The following is a 16878-nucleotide window of genomic DNA, read 5'->3' on the forward strand; positions in this document are numbered from 1 at the left end:
CAGGACTCTATAACCGTCATAACTATGAGTCAGTTGCCCAGGGTCTGAAGTTTGATCACATGACCATGAGGATGCTGCAACTGTCGTAAGTGTGAAAAATGGACATTTTTTTGGTGCCATTGTAACTTTGAATGGACACTAAAAGAACTGTTATAACTCCAGGACTACCAGTATTGGGTGAGATCAAATATGCAGATAGGTCTAAGAATGTATACAGAATATTACAAATTCCCATTTATACATTGTAACAGATCACATAGGTCAGGGGTCACCAACCACCAATCCATTGACCAACACCAGGCCACAGCATGTCAGAAACTGGACCGCACAAAAAAGCTGAGCCCCATCTGTGGTATGCAGGCAGCATGCAAAACCATAGCCTTCCGATCTGCCTTTCTCTATGGAACTGGTCCCTGGTTCCCCAAAATTTGGGGGCCTCTGACATAGATTATGCTGTATGCTAATTGCAAAACGTTAAAATTTCCTTACTCTAGCTCTATCCCTTCCTTTGCTATTTGTTTACACACACACACACACACACACACACACACCCCTTTATTTGGTGCAAGATGAATGAAGTGCATGCAAAGATATACAGAGGCAGGTAAAAGGATAGCAAATTTTGGATGGAGGTTGTTTTTATAGGAAATGTTCCCATCTATACTTCTTCTATTTTCTATCTTCTATCTATACTTCTTTAAAAAATGGTGTTTTGTAATATTATGGCCACCCATTCCTGGAAGCAAACTGAAATTCTGTGTAATATGAGAGTAGGAGAAAATCTTTTTTGCCTGTGACAGATAAAGTAATGATCTCTAAGAGGCTTAGAAGAAAGTATGTAATTCTGCTAACTGCTCCAGCTAGAGAGAAGGAATTAAGTAGCTTTCTTAACTATTTCCCACTGAGCCGATTCTTGACTTAGAGCCTTCTTGATGTGTATTCTGATTTGATGGCATTTCCCGCGAAGAGAGAATTTGCATGGCTGTGTATTCCTATTTACTGGCAGCCATGCTTCTCATTCAGAAATGAGACATGCTTCTCATTCAGAAATGCTTAGAGTCTATATCTTATCTCGTACAGGGGAGGGCCATGCGTACTGTTTGAAAAGGTTGGCTTTAGTCTGAAAAGGAACTTGTACTTAGAATTTATATATCATTGTGAGATTGATAGCATCTTATCCATGTTTAATTATTGGAATCCCACAGGGTTTTAACAATGATCTCCTTAGACAAAACTTAAAAGGTCATTAAATATATTGTTATTTTTATTTATGATATGTTATTTGTAGGCTGTCCCCGATGGAAAATTCATTAGAGGCAAACAGTATAGTATTACAGAAAGAGCACATATAAGAGAAAGAGCACAGTTGAGAAATTAATTTGTGGTAGCTTCACTGTTTGAGAATAATATGATCAGTTTCTCTGATAAGATCACAATGCCGTTTAGGTTCCTTTTGCCTGAAAGCTTCCCTGTTTTTTAGGATTAATTAAATAAGGCTTATATAACATCATTTTTCCATCCTATTTTATATCTTTATCTACACTGGAGTGGTTTGAAAATTGGTGTAACTAATAGCAAAAACGAAAGCCCGCGCCATCTAAAAAATAAATTATGTGCTGACCTTGTCCACACAACTTCAGTAGATATTTGGGTTCAGAGGCCATTCAACCATTCAAACATGTTGGAAACACATAAGTATCATGTAATCCCTAGTTTCTCTGCAGTCTTTCCACAGCCATTACCCCTGGACTCCACATTTTGGCAATGGGTCACAAAAATCCAGCTGCACTGTATTGAAAAAAAGGTAACATTGAGGCATCTAGGTTTCACATATGGATTATCTAAATACCTTCAGAAGTTGTCCTTGCTGGAAGGGGTCACTGCATCATCATCACATTATTTGAGGTCTTTGGATTATTTTTTAAGTGACCCCCTTTAGCACCAAAAATTCACCACTCTTGCTTTAAAATAAAAAATAAATAGACTAATTTTATCATTGTTTGTGCAGCCCATAGCCTCGGTGGCAGCAAAAATAAATTCTAGGGTATTTTATATTTGGACACGGTAGTGCTGACCTCCATTTGTAACATTCCTATATTGTCCCAGCTAACTTTTTCCAAATATTGTATTTATCAGTACAAATTGTGTATATTAAAGAAGAAAAAATGAAATTGCTACACAATGCCCATAGCTTTAGAAACCTTCCATATTAGTCTGGAAGTCTAAAAGAAATACATTGCACACACAGGCTCTGGATAAAGATCTAGTACATTTAAAATAAGTTCTATATTTTTAATCAAATTTAATTAAATAAAAATAAGATGTAATCCTTAAATTAAAATCCATAAGCATCAAAGCTGTTTTCCTTCTCTTTGCAGACTTTCAGTGCCCACAATAGAAAGAACTTGTATTTTTAATTCCCTTACATTTCTTAATGAAAATGTGATTTAAAGATATTTTATTCAGGTGTCCATTTCAATCTGCCAGCCACCTGGTGGCATTAAGAGTTTGGAAATACAAAGAGTTGTAAAGCCTTTAAGCTGGCATGGGAGGGAATAAGGATTCTGAGACAGACAATATTATTTGGTAGACATAACAGAGGTGCCACCATGGACTGGGTAGCAAGTACTTGATGCTGTAAAGTCAATAAGGTATGAGAAAAAAAAAATCAGGAATAAACCTTAGGACAGAAATGTAGAGAGAGCTAGATTCTTAGACTTTGTATAATTTGACCTTTGTCGCAATTAGAACTTCTTGGTATCTGTAAGAAAGTTACTTATTTATCCAAGGCTTACCCTTGAATCTCTTGCTAAGGCCAGTAATAAATATTCTATGTTCCGTTTGTTTCTACAAAGTAAATGGCTTCATTTTAAGTTAACAATCTGGCCAAATAAACCTACAAAACAGGGTGGACACTTGTTCGCTTTGCATGTTTTCTACTTCAGCCTTCATCTTGGCAACAATCAGATCTAAAATAGGGATAATTGTTTTAGTTCAATGGCATATATATGTGTGTGTGTGTCTCTCTGTGTGTATATGTATGTATATATTTGTCTCCTGGTGGCTGCAAGGGCATGGATATGGACATGTAAATGGCCTTGGATTGTTTTGGGTGGTGGGAGTGTCAGCAAATAGTAGGATGCCAATAATACCACTTACATTGGAACTCATATCTAGGATTTTTTAAAATTTACCTTTCAAGCTGACCAAATTGCTGTTGGGTTGCATTCAGGTAGAACAGGGGTCCCCAACCACCGGGCCCCGGACTGGTACTGGTCCATGGATCATTTTGTACCGGGCCACCTATTTTGCTTGGGCGCCGCCATCTTGTTTCAACGGCACTTGAGAAAGTGCTTCCGGGTGAGCTTGTCGGTCGTCGGTTGGAAAGCGGCGTTTGGGTGCTGAAGGAATCCTCGAAATCCTTCATTTCGTTGAAGGTGGGGGCGGCTTCGAACGAAGAGCCGTCCCGATGGCGGTGGAGTCTAGCGTTACTTAGGAGGAGATTAAGAAAGAGCCCGAAAAGCCCATCGACCGCAAGAAGGTACAAAGGAGGAGTTGAAGGTGGCGGGGAGAAGCGAGGGATGGCTGGCTGGCCGGTCGCTCGGCTCGCCTTGCCTTGGTCGTGCGTGCTGATGCCGGTACCGGTCCATGGATCATTTTGTACCCGGTCCGTGGTACAAAAAAGGTTGGGGGCCACTGAGGTAGAAGACTTGGAAAAGGATCATGTTTGTCTACTGAAAATGTGCAATCTGTGTAGGTTTCACACAGCCCAGTAATAATTTTGATGTACTTTTATAATTTTAAGATGGAAGTTTGAATCTGTCAAACACAGCATTTCACAAACTTTTCCATTTGTCCTTGACAATATATGCCAACTTCAATTATTTGGTCTGCTGTTTATTTGAAACTTTCACGGTTCAAAATGAAAGAATTAAAATGATCAAATAGCCTTGCTTCATTTTCAGACTAATGCTGCTTAATGTACTGTTGGTTTGTTTTTCTGAGATCTGCTCGTATAGGACAAATCAACCTTATACAACTAAGGGAAAACATTTTAAAAGTACAGTAAGTAGATTATGATACCGGGATGCACTCATTTTAGATGATGACACACATCTCTTCTAGCCAGACACTTGATAATGTGATAGAAAGTTAGGATTTGATTCGAAAATCTATGTCTTTATTTACTGCGAGAAGTAGGATGGTTTCATATTGTTGATATTTAAATATAATATTTTCCCATAAAGTAAAAGTTTATGCCTCCTTAAAAGTTAAAACAAACTATATCTTTATTTACTGCTAGAAGTAGAAGAGGGATGGTTTCATATTGCTGATATTTAAATATAATACTTTCCCATATATCAAAGTTTATGCTTCCTTAAAAGTGAAAATAAACTACATGGGTGTCAGCCAAGGCTACAGGCAAGCTATTGCTACTTTATTGAGAATGTTGAAAGTAGACTTGTGATGTAACCTGCACACTTTTGAGGAATGCATACAATGCCTTGATGCCTGTATAAGAGGAAGGAGGCCTATAGGAGATGCTATGATGCTGACACAATGCATCGACCTTTGCCCAGAAGCCATCTGGTATAAACAGGTTGTGCTGGGTGTTTGTTTTTTTTAAACAAAGGACTAATGCAGCAAATGGAAATTATTTTGTCCCAATTCTTGCTTTCATCCCCACTATCTCTTGAGAATGAAGCAATTTACCGTTGGAAATATAATTCATAACAAACTGTCCACCTGCACTGATTACTCTTTGTAGAAGTTCATACAATAATATCCTTTCAAAACTTTAACACAAAGTTAGAAGGGAATCTTAACAGGGCATGTACCCATTCTGTGATAGTCTCTTTTATGATACTACCCCAAGAATGTGAACAAAATGCTTGGAAGATAAGAGATCAACCTTATGTATGCAGATAGTTTCTTCATCTTGTTGATAAAATCAGCACACACTGTAAATACTAGCTGTATGGATTTACGTAATGTCTCTGTAGAAAAAAAAAGGTATCATTTAGAGAGTATGGAAAGAAATAATGTATGTGTGTGTATAAGATCTGAACCCAAATAATAACTATTGAACCCAGTTTAAAGGGCTAGTGTTGACCTTAAACATCCTAAAGGACGAAGCATTGGATTATTTTAAAGGCAGGTCTCCTGGTATGAACCCGCCCCAACACATAAGATGAGAATGATTACAACCCGTGATCCTTTTCATAATAGCATGCCGATAAGTGGTTGCACCATGATTGTATAATTCCATTTCTGCTATGCTCCCTCTCTAAATATTTTTAGAAAACACTAAAGATTTGTTCCAGACAACACTGCTTTTAATTTCCTGTTGTTGGCTTTTAAAATGTTTATCACTGTCCAGTCTGCATGTGTGCACTTTGTTTTTTGTTTTTTTGGTTTTTTTTCCTGTTTTTTGGTCCCTTAATTGTTTTCTCTTCATTTTTTTTTTTTTTTTGGCTACATGTTTTTAGGTCCCTAACCTCCCAAAGGCAGGAAATTTTCACCCAATCTACTGAGTTGATTTAAATTAAAAGAGAGATTTTGTAAGGAGAGACAGAGACTAGTTAACACTTGCTGCCCTGCACAATCTTTCTTCATAAATAGCTCTATATTAGTTTTATAGAACATGAATATGAAATTCATATGTAAGACCTGGATCTCTACCTGTTTCCCTAGCACAAATGGATTCTTCTGCGTCTAAGTCCGTGGTAGCGAACCTATGGCACTGTGGGCACGTGCACCATTGCCCCATCTCAGCTCCACCGTGTATGCGTGTGTGTCCCCTGCTAGTCAGCTGGTTTTTAGGGCTCTGCTGTGCATGTGCGGGGGGGTGGGGCCATTGTGTGGGGCAGGGCACACACTTGTGTTGCATTTTGGGTATGTGCACGTGCTTTGGGCACTCAGTGCCAAAAAAGGTTCACCATCACTAGTCTAGGTCAAACTTTAAACTGCTAAAACCACCTTCCTAGTTTTGTCGTTGGCCAAAAATCAGTCAATATCAGTAAATGTTTCTGGTAGAAGACGACATATCAGCAGATGGGCTGGGCTCTGTGTCTCTCTCTCCACCTTCACGTAGCATATTATTATTTACTAAGAGTTTCCAATTGTGCGTATTGGTTTTACACGTAGGTACACCAACTCTCAAACTATCCACAGGTATCCACATAAGGGAGGGCAGATGGATTAACAAATTATTATTTTAAACAATTTTACATGAGAATTAATATGTGAGACCGTTCCCTTTCTTTGGTTGATATCCTCCATCCTGATATCAGATATTATTCTGATTACATTTCTGGCTTCTTTTTTATTTTAATCTGGAATCTGGGAGGTTGTGGAAATTGGAAACAAACCTATACTTTTCCTCCTGTAGTACTTTTTATTGCATCTGTGGAAAATACTCTAGGTAAAATATCCAAGCAGGATATTTATTCAAAATAGAAAGGAGTTGATATTTTCCACTTTGTTCCAACTGATTTGACCTCTGGTTGATATTTCCAGCTGTATGTATTCTGCAAAGAAGTTTCATGCAAGGTTGTAATTCAAGCTCTGTAGTAGTAAAATCTGTGGTTCAGCATTTCTCTGCTTACTTTACTTCTATTTACATTTGGCCTAGATTCCTGGAATATTGTTTTCATCTTCACAGATGTAAAACAGGCAAATGAATTTTAATAAGGAACTTGTTTTTTAAAAAACCATTTAGGTGCTGATTATAAGATGCAGTAATACATCAACGTATTTATTCAGAATGGTCTCTTTATTTGTTCAATAATTATTATTTTTCCTAGCTTTCTACTGCCAGTTCATACTGCGTTATTGTACTTCTTAAACAGTTTAAACAATTGCAAAATGACCTTAACTTTGCTTTGTTTTGTTTTCTTACAGTGGAATCTGGTATGTGACAATGACTGGAAACCTCCTCTAACTACATCTTTGTTCTTTGTGGGTGTGCTGCTTGGATCCTTTATATCTGGACAACTCTCAGACAAGTAAAGTACACATACTTAAAAATAGCATTGGGGTGTGTGTGTGGGTTTTAAACATATTTTTGTAATGCTGTTAAGAGGATGCAGAATCATACTTAATTTGATGGTTAATTCCAACTTTGAAAATATGAACTGAAATCAAACATTCATGGGAATATAGGTTAGTAGACAACAGAGCTATCTATGCATATTCGGTAGCATTCTATACACCTATAAGTGTGAGATATTTGTACATCTGTATGAGATATGTGTACCATGTGGGAGATAAATGCATGCATTTCAATATTGGTACTAGCAATTAAAATCAGATAAAAGAGATTGCTGTAAGCAATCAGAAGTTTTGCTGTAAGCAATCAAGTGTCAGAAGTTTTTCACAATCTGCTTGTCACTTTTTATAAGGAAGCTGTGAGGATAAAAAAGCATTAAACATTTCTGATGTTTTTTGTTCTGATTGAAGAAGAATCCTGGTTTTGGACAGATGACTAAATAAGAAATATGCTTAACCTTTTCCCTGTTGCACATTTTTTTTTAAAAAAAAAATGTTCTCTGGACATTAGTACATTTGTTTCAATCTAATATATAGTTTTCCCTTTATGTTTCTGGTGGAGGGGACAATCAGTTTCGTGCAATTCTTAATACAAACCAAGCACAGTATATTATATGCTATTTATTTCTAAGTTCCAACCAGTCCTTTGTAAGACTGCCTAGCATAAAACAGTCTTTTGTAACCTAGTGTTATCAGAAGTGATGGACCACACTACAGCTTTCATCATTCCCATCTAGCATAGAGATGGAAGTTCCAGTGCAAAATGCTTCGGGAGGTTAGATTAACTTGAATGTTGGAAATGCTGGATAATTGAACCCTCAACATATGAAATATACTGCCACCATGTGTTCATCTCAATACATTACTAAGAAAGGCATGTCAGTTTTTATAACTTAATGTTATTAACTTATAAAATACATGATGCTACTATACATGATGCTACTAACTGAGCATTTTGCTACTCTCGGGTTTCATTCACATTAGATAGAGAGTAGTACAGAATGCTCTCCATCTGTATATTTTGTAGTTCTCCAGAAATGGGGTTTTGTGTGTGTGTGTGTGTGTGCGCACGCGCATGTGGGTTGTTAAATTTGTGTTTCCATGTTTGTTTGAGTTTTTTTTAGTTGGGTGAACATAATGGATAGATTACCATTTAAATTTGCATCTCAATCTGCCATTACTACCGTGTTTCTCATATAATAAGGCCAGGTCTTTTTTTTTTTTGAGCCCCAAAAAAATGGCTAAGCCGTCTTTTCGGGGGTGACTTAATCCCCCCCCCTTGCATCTTCGGGCAGGCGGCGACAGCTTGGATGTTGACCTCGGCGTTGGTGGGGCACTTCGTCTCGGGGTCAATGCAGGCAGCACCATATCCAGGTGTGCAACAAAAGTACTTCCTAACGGCAAGCCCCCCCACCATTCCCCCCATTTCGCATGTTTAATATTGGCCTTAATTTGGGGGGAGGGGCTTAATTTCATTTCATGCCTATAAAACATGCTGGGACTTCCTATTGGGGGAGGCCGTATTGTTGGAGAAACAGGGTAGACTCACATTAAGATCTATTTAGCAACTGGATTTAGGGTGCCCACGCTTCTAACTCCAGGTTGTTTTCAACTTGGATTAGTTTTTCCCTTTATTTGGTTAGAAGAACTCCTCTGCCCACTGTATCCTTTTGTATTTGATCCAGGTAATTTAGTTTAGAATAACCTCTAAACTAAGTTTGGGTAATTCAGGCATAGATAACACAGAAACTTCTGTTGCTAAAGTAGAAATTTGTTCACATGATAATGTGCCTATATCTCTTTGAGATCTATTGTCTACTGAAAATAAAGGGGAGTTTGGGGTGGACCTATTCACTCCCCCTAAAACCAAACAACAATTATATTCTGATTTCATTTATAATCTTTTGCCTTGCTTGTTCTTTTTCCCCAAAAGGTTTGGCAGAAAAGCTATTCTATTTGCAACCATGGGTGTGCAGACAGGTTTCAGCTTCCTCCAGATCTTCTCAATCAGCTGGGAAATGTTCACAGTGCTTTTTCTTATAGTTGGCATGGGGCAGATTTCAAATTACGTTGTGGCCTTCATATTAGGTAAGATTATTTTCACTCTTAAACTTTATTTTCCTGTTTCAATATGTCAGAGCAATCACATTTCACAAGAAACGTGCCCATGCTTAAAATATTTCCACATATAAGTATCAAAACTATATTTAGGAAAAATAGCTAAATTAAAATAAAGGCTAAGAATTGGTAGAATCTGAGAAAGTTCAGAAGTTAAAGAGAATAACATTTGCCAAGTGAAAGAAAATACTTTCTGTCAGTTTAGCTAGCTGATTCAGCGACTTAAATGACCCAATGCCACTGTATGGTTATATTGTTTTTGAGGTTTAACATAGCTTAGCAAAATATAACAGAATAACAGAATTGGAAGGAACCTAGGAGGTCTTCTAGTCCAATGCCCTGCTCAGACAGGAAACCCTATATACCATTTCAGACAAATGGTTGTCCAATCTCTTCTTAAAAATTTCCAGTGTTGGAGCAGCCACAACTTCCAGAGGCAAGTTGTGGACTTGTCTGAACAAACATAGACATTTCAAAAATTGATTTCAGATTGCTACAAAAGTAACTTTCACTAGCTATTCTGAAACCTTTGTTAATCATCAGAAGCCAGAACTTACTTAACAGGGAAAGCAGAGGGAATATTTGAGAAATAGGTGAGTAGGCTGAGGGACATCATAAATATGAACAAGGGGCATTTTTATCATAAACAGCAGGATTCTTCTGAACTCCCTTAGCCATTTTATCATTGATTTTTTTTGCATGTAGCCTCCCCACCAAGTCTTGAATAACATGAACTGGGAACGGTTGACAGATACAGGGACTCCCATCTTCCAGCATTCAAAGTTAGGAAATTCATTCTTTACTAGTATGATATTGAAGACTGCCAAGAGACTAATGGCACTTCTTAGAAAGCTTTGGTAGCCCAGCAAGGGTGGGGAAGGGAATTGGCTTATGCAAGTTGAGCTGTGTGCGCCGGGCCACTGCCCATGCAAGTTGAGCTGAGCACACACGTGCGCCAGCCAGCCACTTACATGGTCCAAACAGGCTCCGGTAGTGAGCCGTGGCCCGGTGGTTGGGCACCCCTGCCATAAGGTCTGAGGTAAAGTCTATCCCCATCATACTTTTTATGCAGGCAGATCTACGTAGTATCATACTAAGCTCTATGCAAGTTACCAGTTTCAGACTGTTGCCTTCCTGAAGCCTGATGGTAATTATTTGGCTTCAGGGTGCCTTGTGAGTTCAGAGTTATCTAAAAGTTTCATGTTCAGATACAATAGGGAATTAATTCCTTAGCTGGATCTAAAACATGCTCCTGAGAATTGAATTGACTCTCTTTACTATGGCATTGTTTTCTTTAATGCTCTCAACCACCAGATGACTACCAAGGATTACCAAATTTCTCATGTTGAATGGTGATATTTCGGAAAGGGTATTATTGGAAGTAAAGAATATTACTCTATCCCTATTTAAATGACAGTGTTTACAATGAAAGAATAAAGAGCAATGATATGTATTTTTTTGCTCTTTTGTATAGGAAAGGAAATCACCACCGCATTGTGGAATAGGAGAAAAATTATAGCCGAGAACAGTGCTGAAATTATTTTCTTATCAGATATACTTAATCCTCGAAATCAGTGGTCGCCAACCAGTGGGCCGGGGACCACTGGTGGTTGTGAGAAAATTTTGGTGGTCCGCAGAGAAATATCACCCTCAAAGCACCCCCCAAAGCAATTAATCCAGGCTGCGCCACCCACATGGCCTTTGGGAACACAAGGCTTGAGTCGCTTGCATTGTGAACATGAGGTAGTGAGGGGAGGAGGGAAAGGGAGAGGGGGGTCACTTGCCCCACAGGCCTCGCCTGGCCACCGGGCTGCTTCTTTCTGCTTCTTTCTTCTTCTGCTTTTGGTTGCATGCAAGGAAAGCAGCAAAAGTCTTTCTTTCTCTCACCCAAACTCTGCCAGAATGAGTCTGCAAGGCATCCTGCTCCAAGAGGCTGTGCCAGTGCGACAAGTCTCACAAGGACTCATTTCTGCCGGAGTTTGGGGGAGAGAAAGAAAGACTTCTGCTGCTTTCCTTGCATGAAGCTGAAAGTCTCTCTCTCTCTCCCCCGAGAATGGAGCTGGAGATGGTATCCTGCGATCCCAAATAAAGAATGATCAATCGGTAGGAAAATGGGGTGGGGAATTTTCCTGCAGACTTTTTGGGGGATTTTTCCAGGGTCTCTGGTCCACAGCATTTAAAATTATGAGTTTGGTGGTCCCTGAGGTCCAAAAGGTTGGTGACCCCTGCTCTAAATTTAAGCCAAGTCATCAAAATAATGCATTTTTCCCATTGCCATTAATAGAGATAAACGAGATAAACTTTGAATCACAGCAGGAGCAATTTTTTTTAATCTACCAATTTGGTTATGAACTAATTAAGCTTCTACTTATTAAAATATAAACATTTTAGTAATTTATATTTAAATGTTAATAATTTATATATTAATATTTAATGATGGAATATTTTAAAAATATTGTTTGTCCTTTAAAACTAGTTTTCCCCTGGAAAATTTGAATGACACAATGTTTTTTAATCAACTTTTCCCTTCTTGTTTATGGATTTGTAAGCTATAAATATTTACCAAAATGTGTCAACCCTGTTCATGAAGTTCTACAGAATTATGTAACTGGTGGGGAGCCAGGGAGGAGGTGAAGGGAGGACAGAGAGAGGATAGCGAAGTCAATGGCTTACTATGCAGAATAAGTCTTCTATGAAGTAATTTGCAGGTGGCTACCAGATTGTGGTTGTTTACAAGCGATTACCCTCAGACTGGATTACTTGGAAGTGTTTGAGAAAAGTTTTTAATTCTAAACAATATTGACCTTATGAAGTTGGTTATAGTTTTGCTAATTATTCATTTAAACTTGCATTTTTAAAAAATTCTATCTTGCATTTTAGAAACTTTGTCAGAAAATGTATTTAAATGCATTAAACCCTTTGGGATGAATAAAGGCATAGAACATGCTTATCTGATACATTTTGGATTTATAATATAGAAAGGGCAAATTGATGATTGTTATTTTTTTCCAGTGCTGTAGCCAAATTTTATCTCCTTGAATTGTATGACACTATTTTTTTCACAGGAACAGATTGCAAAGAAAAGGAAATATGAACATTTCTAGAATACTTTCACAAAAAAATGAACAAAAACATTTAAATGAATTTTAGCACCTTCTGAAAATATACATATTAACACACTTTATATTTGTTTAAGTAAAATGTTTATTCAGTTGTAGCTATTTGGAGGCATTTTTAAAGTGTCCTCAGTGAATTGAAATAAAATACATTTCAACTGTTTTTTTTTAATTCTCTATTTATCAAATAAACTGTGAAACAATACATTTCTCTTAATAACAAATCCCTTGCATGGATTATTCATCTGTTTTTTGATGACCTTAAATACCAAGCGTCAGAATCAAGAATCAAGCAGATGTGTGATATCCTCTTCTTTTCCCCAAATAGGAGAAAATACATATAGTATATAGGATAAAATCCCAACCAAGCAGCCCATCCTGTTAACACTTTTCCCTACCATTCCTTATAATTAATTACATAATACTTTACAGTGCTTGCCTCAACACCTCTTGTATGCCTGCTGAGTTGTATGCACACATGAGTCACTAGTAATTGCTATTCAATAGGGTGCAGTAATATTTATAGGAAGGCATATCTATAAACCGGTGGTGAAATGCTACCAGTTCGGCCCTCCCACTCATCCCTGTGCTTTTCTCTTCTTTATCCTCTCAGCTGATTGGCAAGGCAGAGCCTCAGCTGGTGTTTGGAAAACTGCACACATGCGAAGTGTGCGATCACCAAACCGGTAGGGAAACTGGTAGAATCCCACCACTGCTATAAACAGATTGGTGGTGCTGGAACAAGGGCAAGATCAGTATATAGTCAGTCAAAACTAAGGAAGCTATGCTACTTTCAGTAGTCTGGAATCTTTAGTATACAGTAGAGGTCAGGTTGTGCAATTTTATAAGCGCATTCAGTAGTAGATAATTATCTTTGGTTTCTTTTATCTGGAACAAATATAGATTTATGACTGTACTGGCACATAAACTTTATTATACCAATTTCTTTAACACTATACCATATCTGAAAAGTATATTGTTTTGTAGTGTTTTTCCAAGAAATTGTTTCCAGAAATTATTAAGTTTGTACTCTTTACTGTCAAATAATACATTTCATAATGAGAATGAAAGAGAACATTCTTAAGACATTCAATATCTTTTTATCATAGTTGAACAGAGGACAATTCTGTTTTTCCTGATTCCCTGCCATATGGTTTTCCATATGTGTGAGCTTAGAAAAAACAACTGAAAGGTTTTGAAAGGTTTCCTTCCAGTTTCATTGGAGAAGGAAAGGGAACCATGACACCAAGTGTGCTATTGTTTATTTGGCTTAAGTACATTGCAGTAGATGATTATGTGAGGTTATGATTACTTTGATTTTCCCCCCAGTCCAGAACCACATTATTTCCTGATGGGTTAGACATACAGTAAAATATAGGAAGCAATATCTATATTCCTGGAAATGCTTCATGAATATTAAATGGAATTCTAAAATATTTTTAAATACTATCCAGTGAATGTAATGTCTCACGTATTCTGTATGGTTGTTCATGGCTTTCCAGTCCAACCATAGGGATTACGTTTGTTGATACTGTAAATTATTAATTCTTTCATTTTAATGTTTATGTAATATTCCCTAAACAACTGGTCCAAGTGAGCATAGTCATTGACTTAATATCTCTGAAATGATCTGATATGAACATTTTTATTATTCTTTTGAAGGAGTTAATTTCCTAAAGATGGATGGATGGATGAAGATAGATAGATAGATAGATAGATAGATAGATAGATAGATAGATAGATAGATAGATAGATAGATAGATAGATAGATAGATAGATAGATAGATAGATAGATAGATAGAATGAAAAGATGTTAATAAATCATTTAGGCTCAGCTTGCTGAGATTATTATTTTGTATAGTTTAGCATCTAGATAAGGCTGTCTTCTATAGCATAAGATGGTTAACTAAATAATTTAATCAATCAATTTAAACAAGCTTTAAAGTACATAGAAATAAAAGTAATTTTCAAAAACAGCTATTTTTTTAATTTTTGCTAAAAAATTAAACAATTAAGAGTGAATGAAAATGGAGTTGTCCTATCCCTAATTTGTAGAATGCATCCTTAATTTTTTTTTCAAAAAAGATTTCGGCTGAAAGGTTGTAGGTTTTTTTTAGCACAATTTTAATAATGAGTTTGATCCCTCAGCGATTCTTAGCAGGGCTGGAGTAAAGCATGTAATGTCCTAAGTATAGCTCAATAAGGGTGTCCATTGGCCCTTCCATTGGTTAATTGGCTTAAGACACTTAATAAGTGCTGAAAACCGAAGTCAAATGTAGCAGTGGATGAGTTAAGGGCATGTTGGCTTGCGTGGGGGATAAAACTCTGTGATGCCTTTCTTCAATTGGTATATTAAGCCTATGCTTATTTTGCTCAGTGGTTAATCCAGGGTACTTTGGCCCTCCTTTTATACAAGCAAATGCTTGAGTTGGATACTTTTTGTTAGTTTGTTTATTAGATATATACCCCAGCTTAATTTTGTACTAGTTAAAGTGAGGCACATAATGCTCACTTCTTTATTTTCTTACAACAACAACAACAACAACAACAACATGGTTGGGCTGAGAGAAACTGACTGGGTCTAAGTCACTCGGCTGGCTTATATAGAGAGGACTAGAAAACCTGGTTTTCTAATCTAGCATCTTAACCATTACATTTAGCAGTAATATCAGACTGTGTAGTGATTGTCTAAAAAGATAAAGACGCCAATTGTGGGACTTCTCTTTCTGGCAGCCCCAGTCAGTATGATCAGTAGTCAGTAATTGCAAAAGTTGTAGTCTTAACAGTCTCCAGGAGACTACAGTTCCATACTCCAATGTAGAATTAAAATTGATGGTTATTGAAAGTGTAACCATGGACTAACTGAACCACTGACCTGCTCAAACGAAAGCAGTCTGAATACTCCCTTAGGCATATTAAAATGTGTTTTCAGTAGTGACATGGCTACGTTTCAATAACCTCTCTTATTTCTCTTCAAAATATAACACATATATCAATCGACTAAATATATCAATAGATGCACAGTGTGTATTGATGTGTAATTTAACTTAAATTAAAGTTAAATTATGTATCAGTGCCCATTATGCATCAGAATTTCCTGCTAATCTTGTTCAACTTTAGGCTAAATTAGTGCCATGCCTCTCTTGAAAACTGTAGGACATGGCTCCATTTAAAAGACTGTAATTATTTTTCAAGCTGCAAAATAACATATTTTGGGTAATTTTTTTAAAATAGAGTTAAATGCTAACCACACTCCTTGTTTTAAACAGGCACAGAAATTCTTGGCAAATCAGTTCGTGTTATATTCTCTACGTTAGGAGTTTGCATATTTTTTGCAATTGGCTACATGTTGCTGCCACTATTTGCTTACTTCATCAGAGAATGGCGGATGCTGCTACTGGCTCTTACTGTCCCTGGGGTGTGCTGCATTCCACTGTGGTGGTGAGTTTAACTGTTCTGAAAGTTGTTCAGCTTCAGAAATGTTCTCTCTGTAGCTGATAACTTTCACCCTACACTGTTATATAACCAGCGGGCATTTTACAGCCTTGAGTTGATATAGATATATTTTCCCACCTTTGGCATTTGATTGCAGAAAGCAGTGGATTGTTTTAAATGTCCTTTTAAATTATCTTTATTTTGAGTCTGATTTGACTGGTTCGATAGGATTTACCCTGTGCGAGTCCTGGATTATGTTATTCTGACCTCCAACTTTTAAAAAATACTTTTAAAAAAATGTAAGTCATTGTAAGATGAGTTCTCCTGCTCAAATTTTACCCTTCCCAGTTATCTTTAATTCCACTTTTTTCTGTTAAGGTATCAACAGAATTTTTTGATAATCGAAAACAGCCGACGTTTTTAACAGCAGCTGCAGAATTTTTGTAGGTAGTGTGTATGCACTGAATGTTCAGTCCTGTTTATATCTTTAAGAACAATTCTAATAAATTAACTTCATGAAACTATTAAAACTAATTACTGCATCAAGAGAACCCACTTCCAATTGTTAGTGCCAAGAACTATTGAAGCTGTGAAATTATATACATTTTTTCTTGCTTGTAAAACATTTTGAAGGAGAACTATATTACCTTACGATAACTAAAACTTGGAAAGTATATGATAAGATCTATTAAAACTAACCAATTTTATTATAAGGCCTAAGCATCTGATAAACTGAGGTCCACTTGCAAAATTTTATGTTTTATAATAAAATTTATTAGACTTAAAAGGTAGTACCAGACTTCTGATTTGTACAGCACTCATATCTTAAAGGTCTGGCACTGCTCGCATAACTCCATCAACTTTCAAATCTCAACAAATTTTGATTTGTTGGCCTGAAATAATGATTCAGTACTAGATTCTGGTATCGTATTACTGTCGGTATTTAATATGTCATTTTAAAGAAATTGTTTGCAATTTAAAAGATAGCTTGCAAATGTATAGTTCACTAAAACTTATATATCAGTTTTAGAGATTAAAATTATTGGAAAGTTACATGTTGCTACAACGTTCTTAAGGAATTTAAGAATATAATCCTTATTTCTGCATAGGCATTATACAATTTTAACTCAAAGGAAATACTGTGCTTTCTAACTTATGA

General features: G+C 36.7%; 1 protein-coding gene across 1 annotated transcript in view; it reads left to right on the forward strand.

The window, feature by feature from the left end:
* The window catches only part of SLC22A4 (solute carrier family 22 member 4), a 66990-nt gene that overhangs the window by 31375 nt on the left and 18737 nt on the right, over positions 1-16878 (forward strand). The window contains exons 2-4 of the mRNA XM_026687570.2: positions 6904-7007; positions 8984-9138; positions 15554-15725. Of these exons, the coding sequence (XP_026543355.1) occupies positions 6904-7007; positions 8984-9138; positions 15554-15725 (431 nt within the window). The remainder of the gene's footprint in view (positions 1-6903; positions 7008-8983; positions 9139-15553; positions 15726-16878) is intronic.

This window comes from Notechis scutatus, chromosome 2, assembly GCF_049901735.1.
Source record: "Notechis scutatus isolate UNSWTSFEM ecotype Mainland chromosome 2, rNotScu1.2, whole genome shotgun sequence".
Taxonomy (NCBI): domain Eukaryota; kingdom Metazoa; phylum Chordata; class Lepidosauria; order Squamata; family Elapidae; genus Notechis; species Notechis scutatus.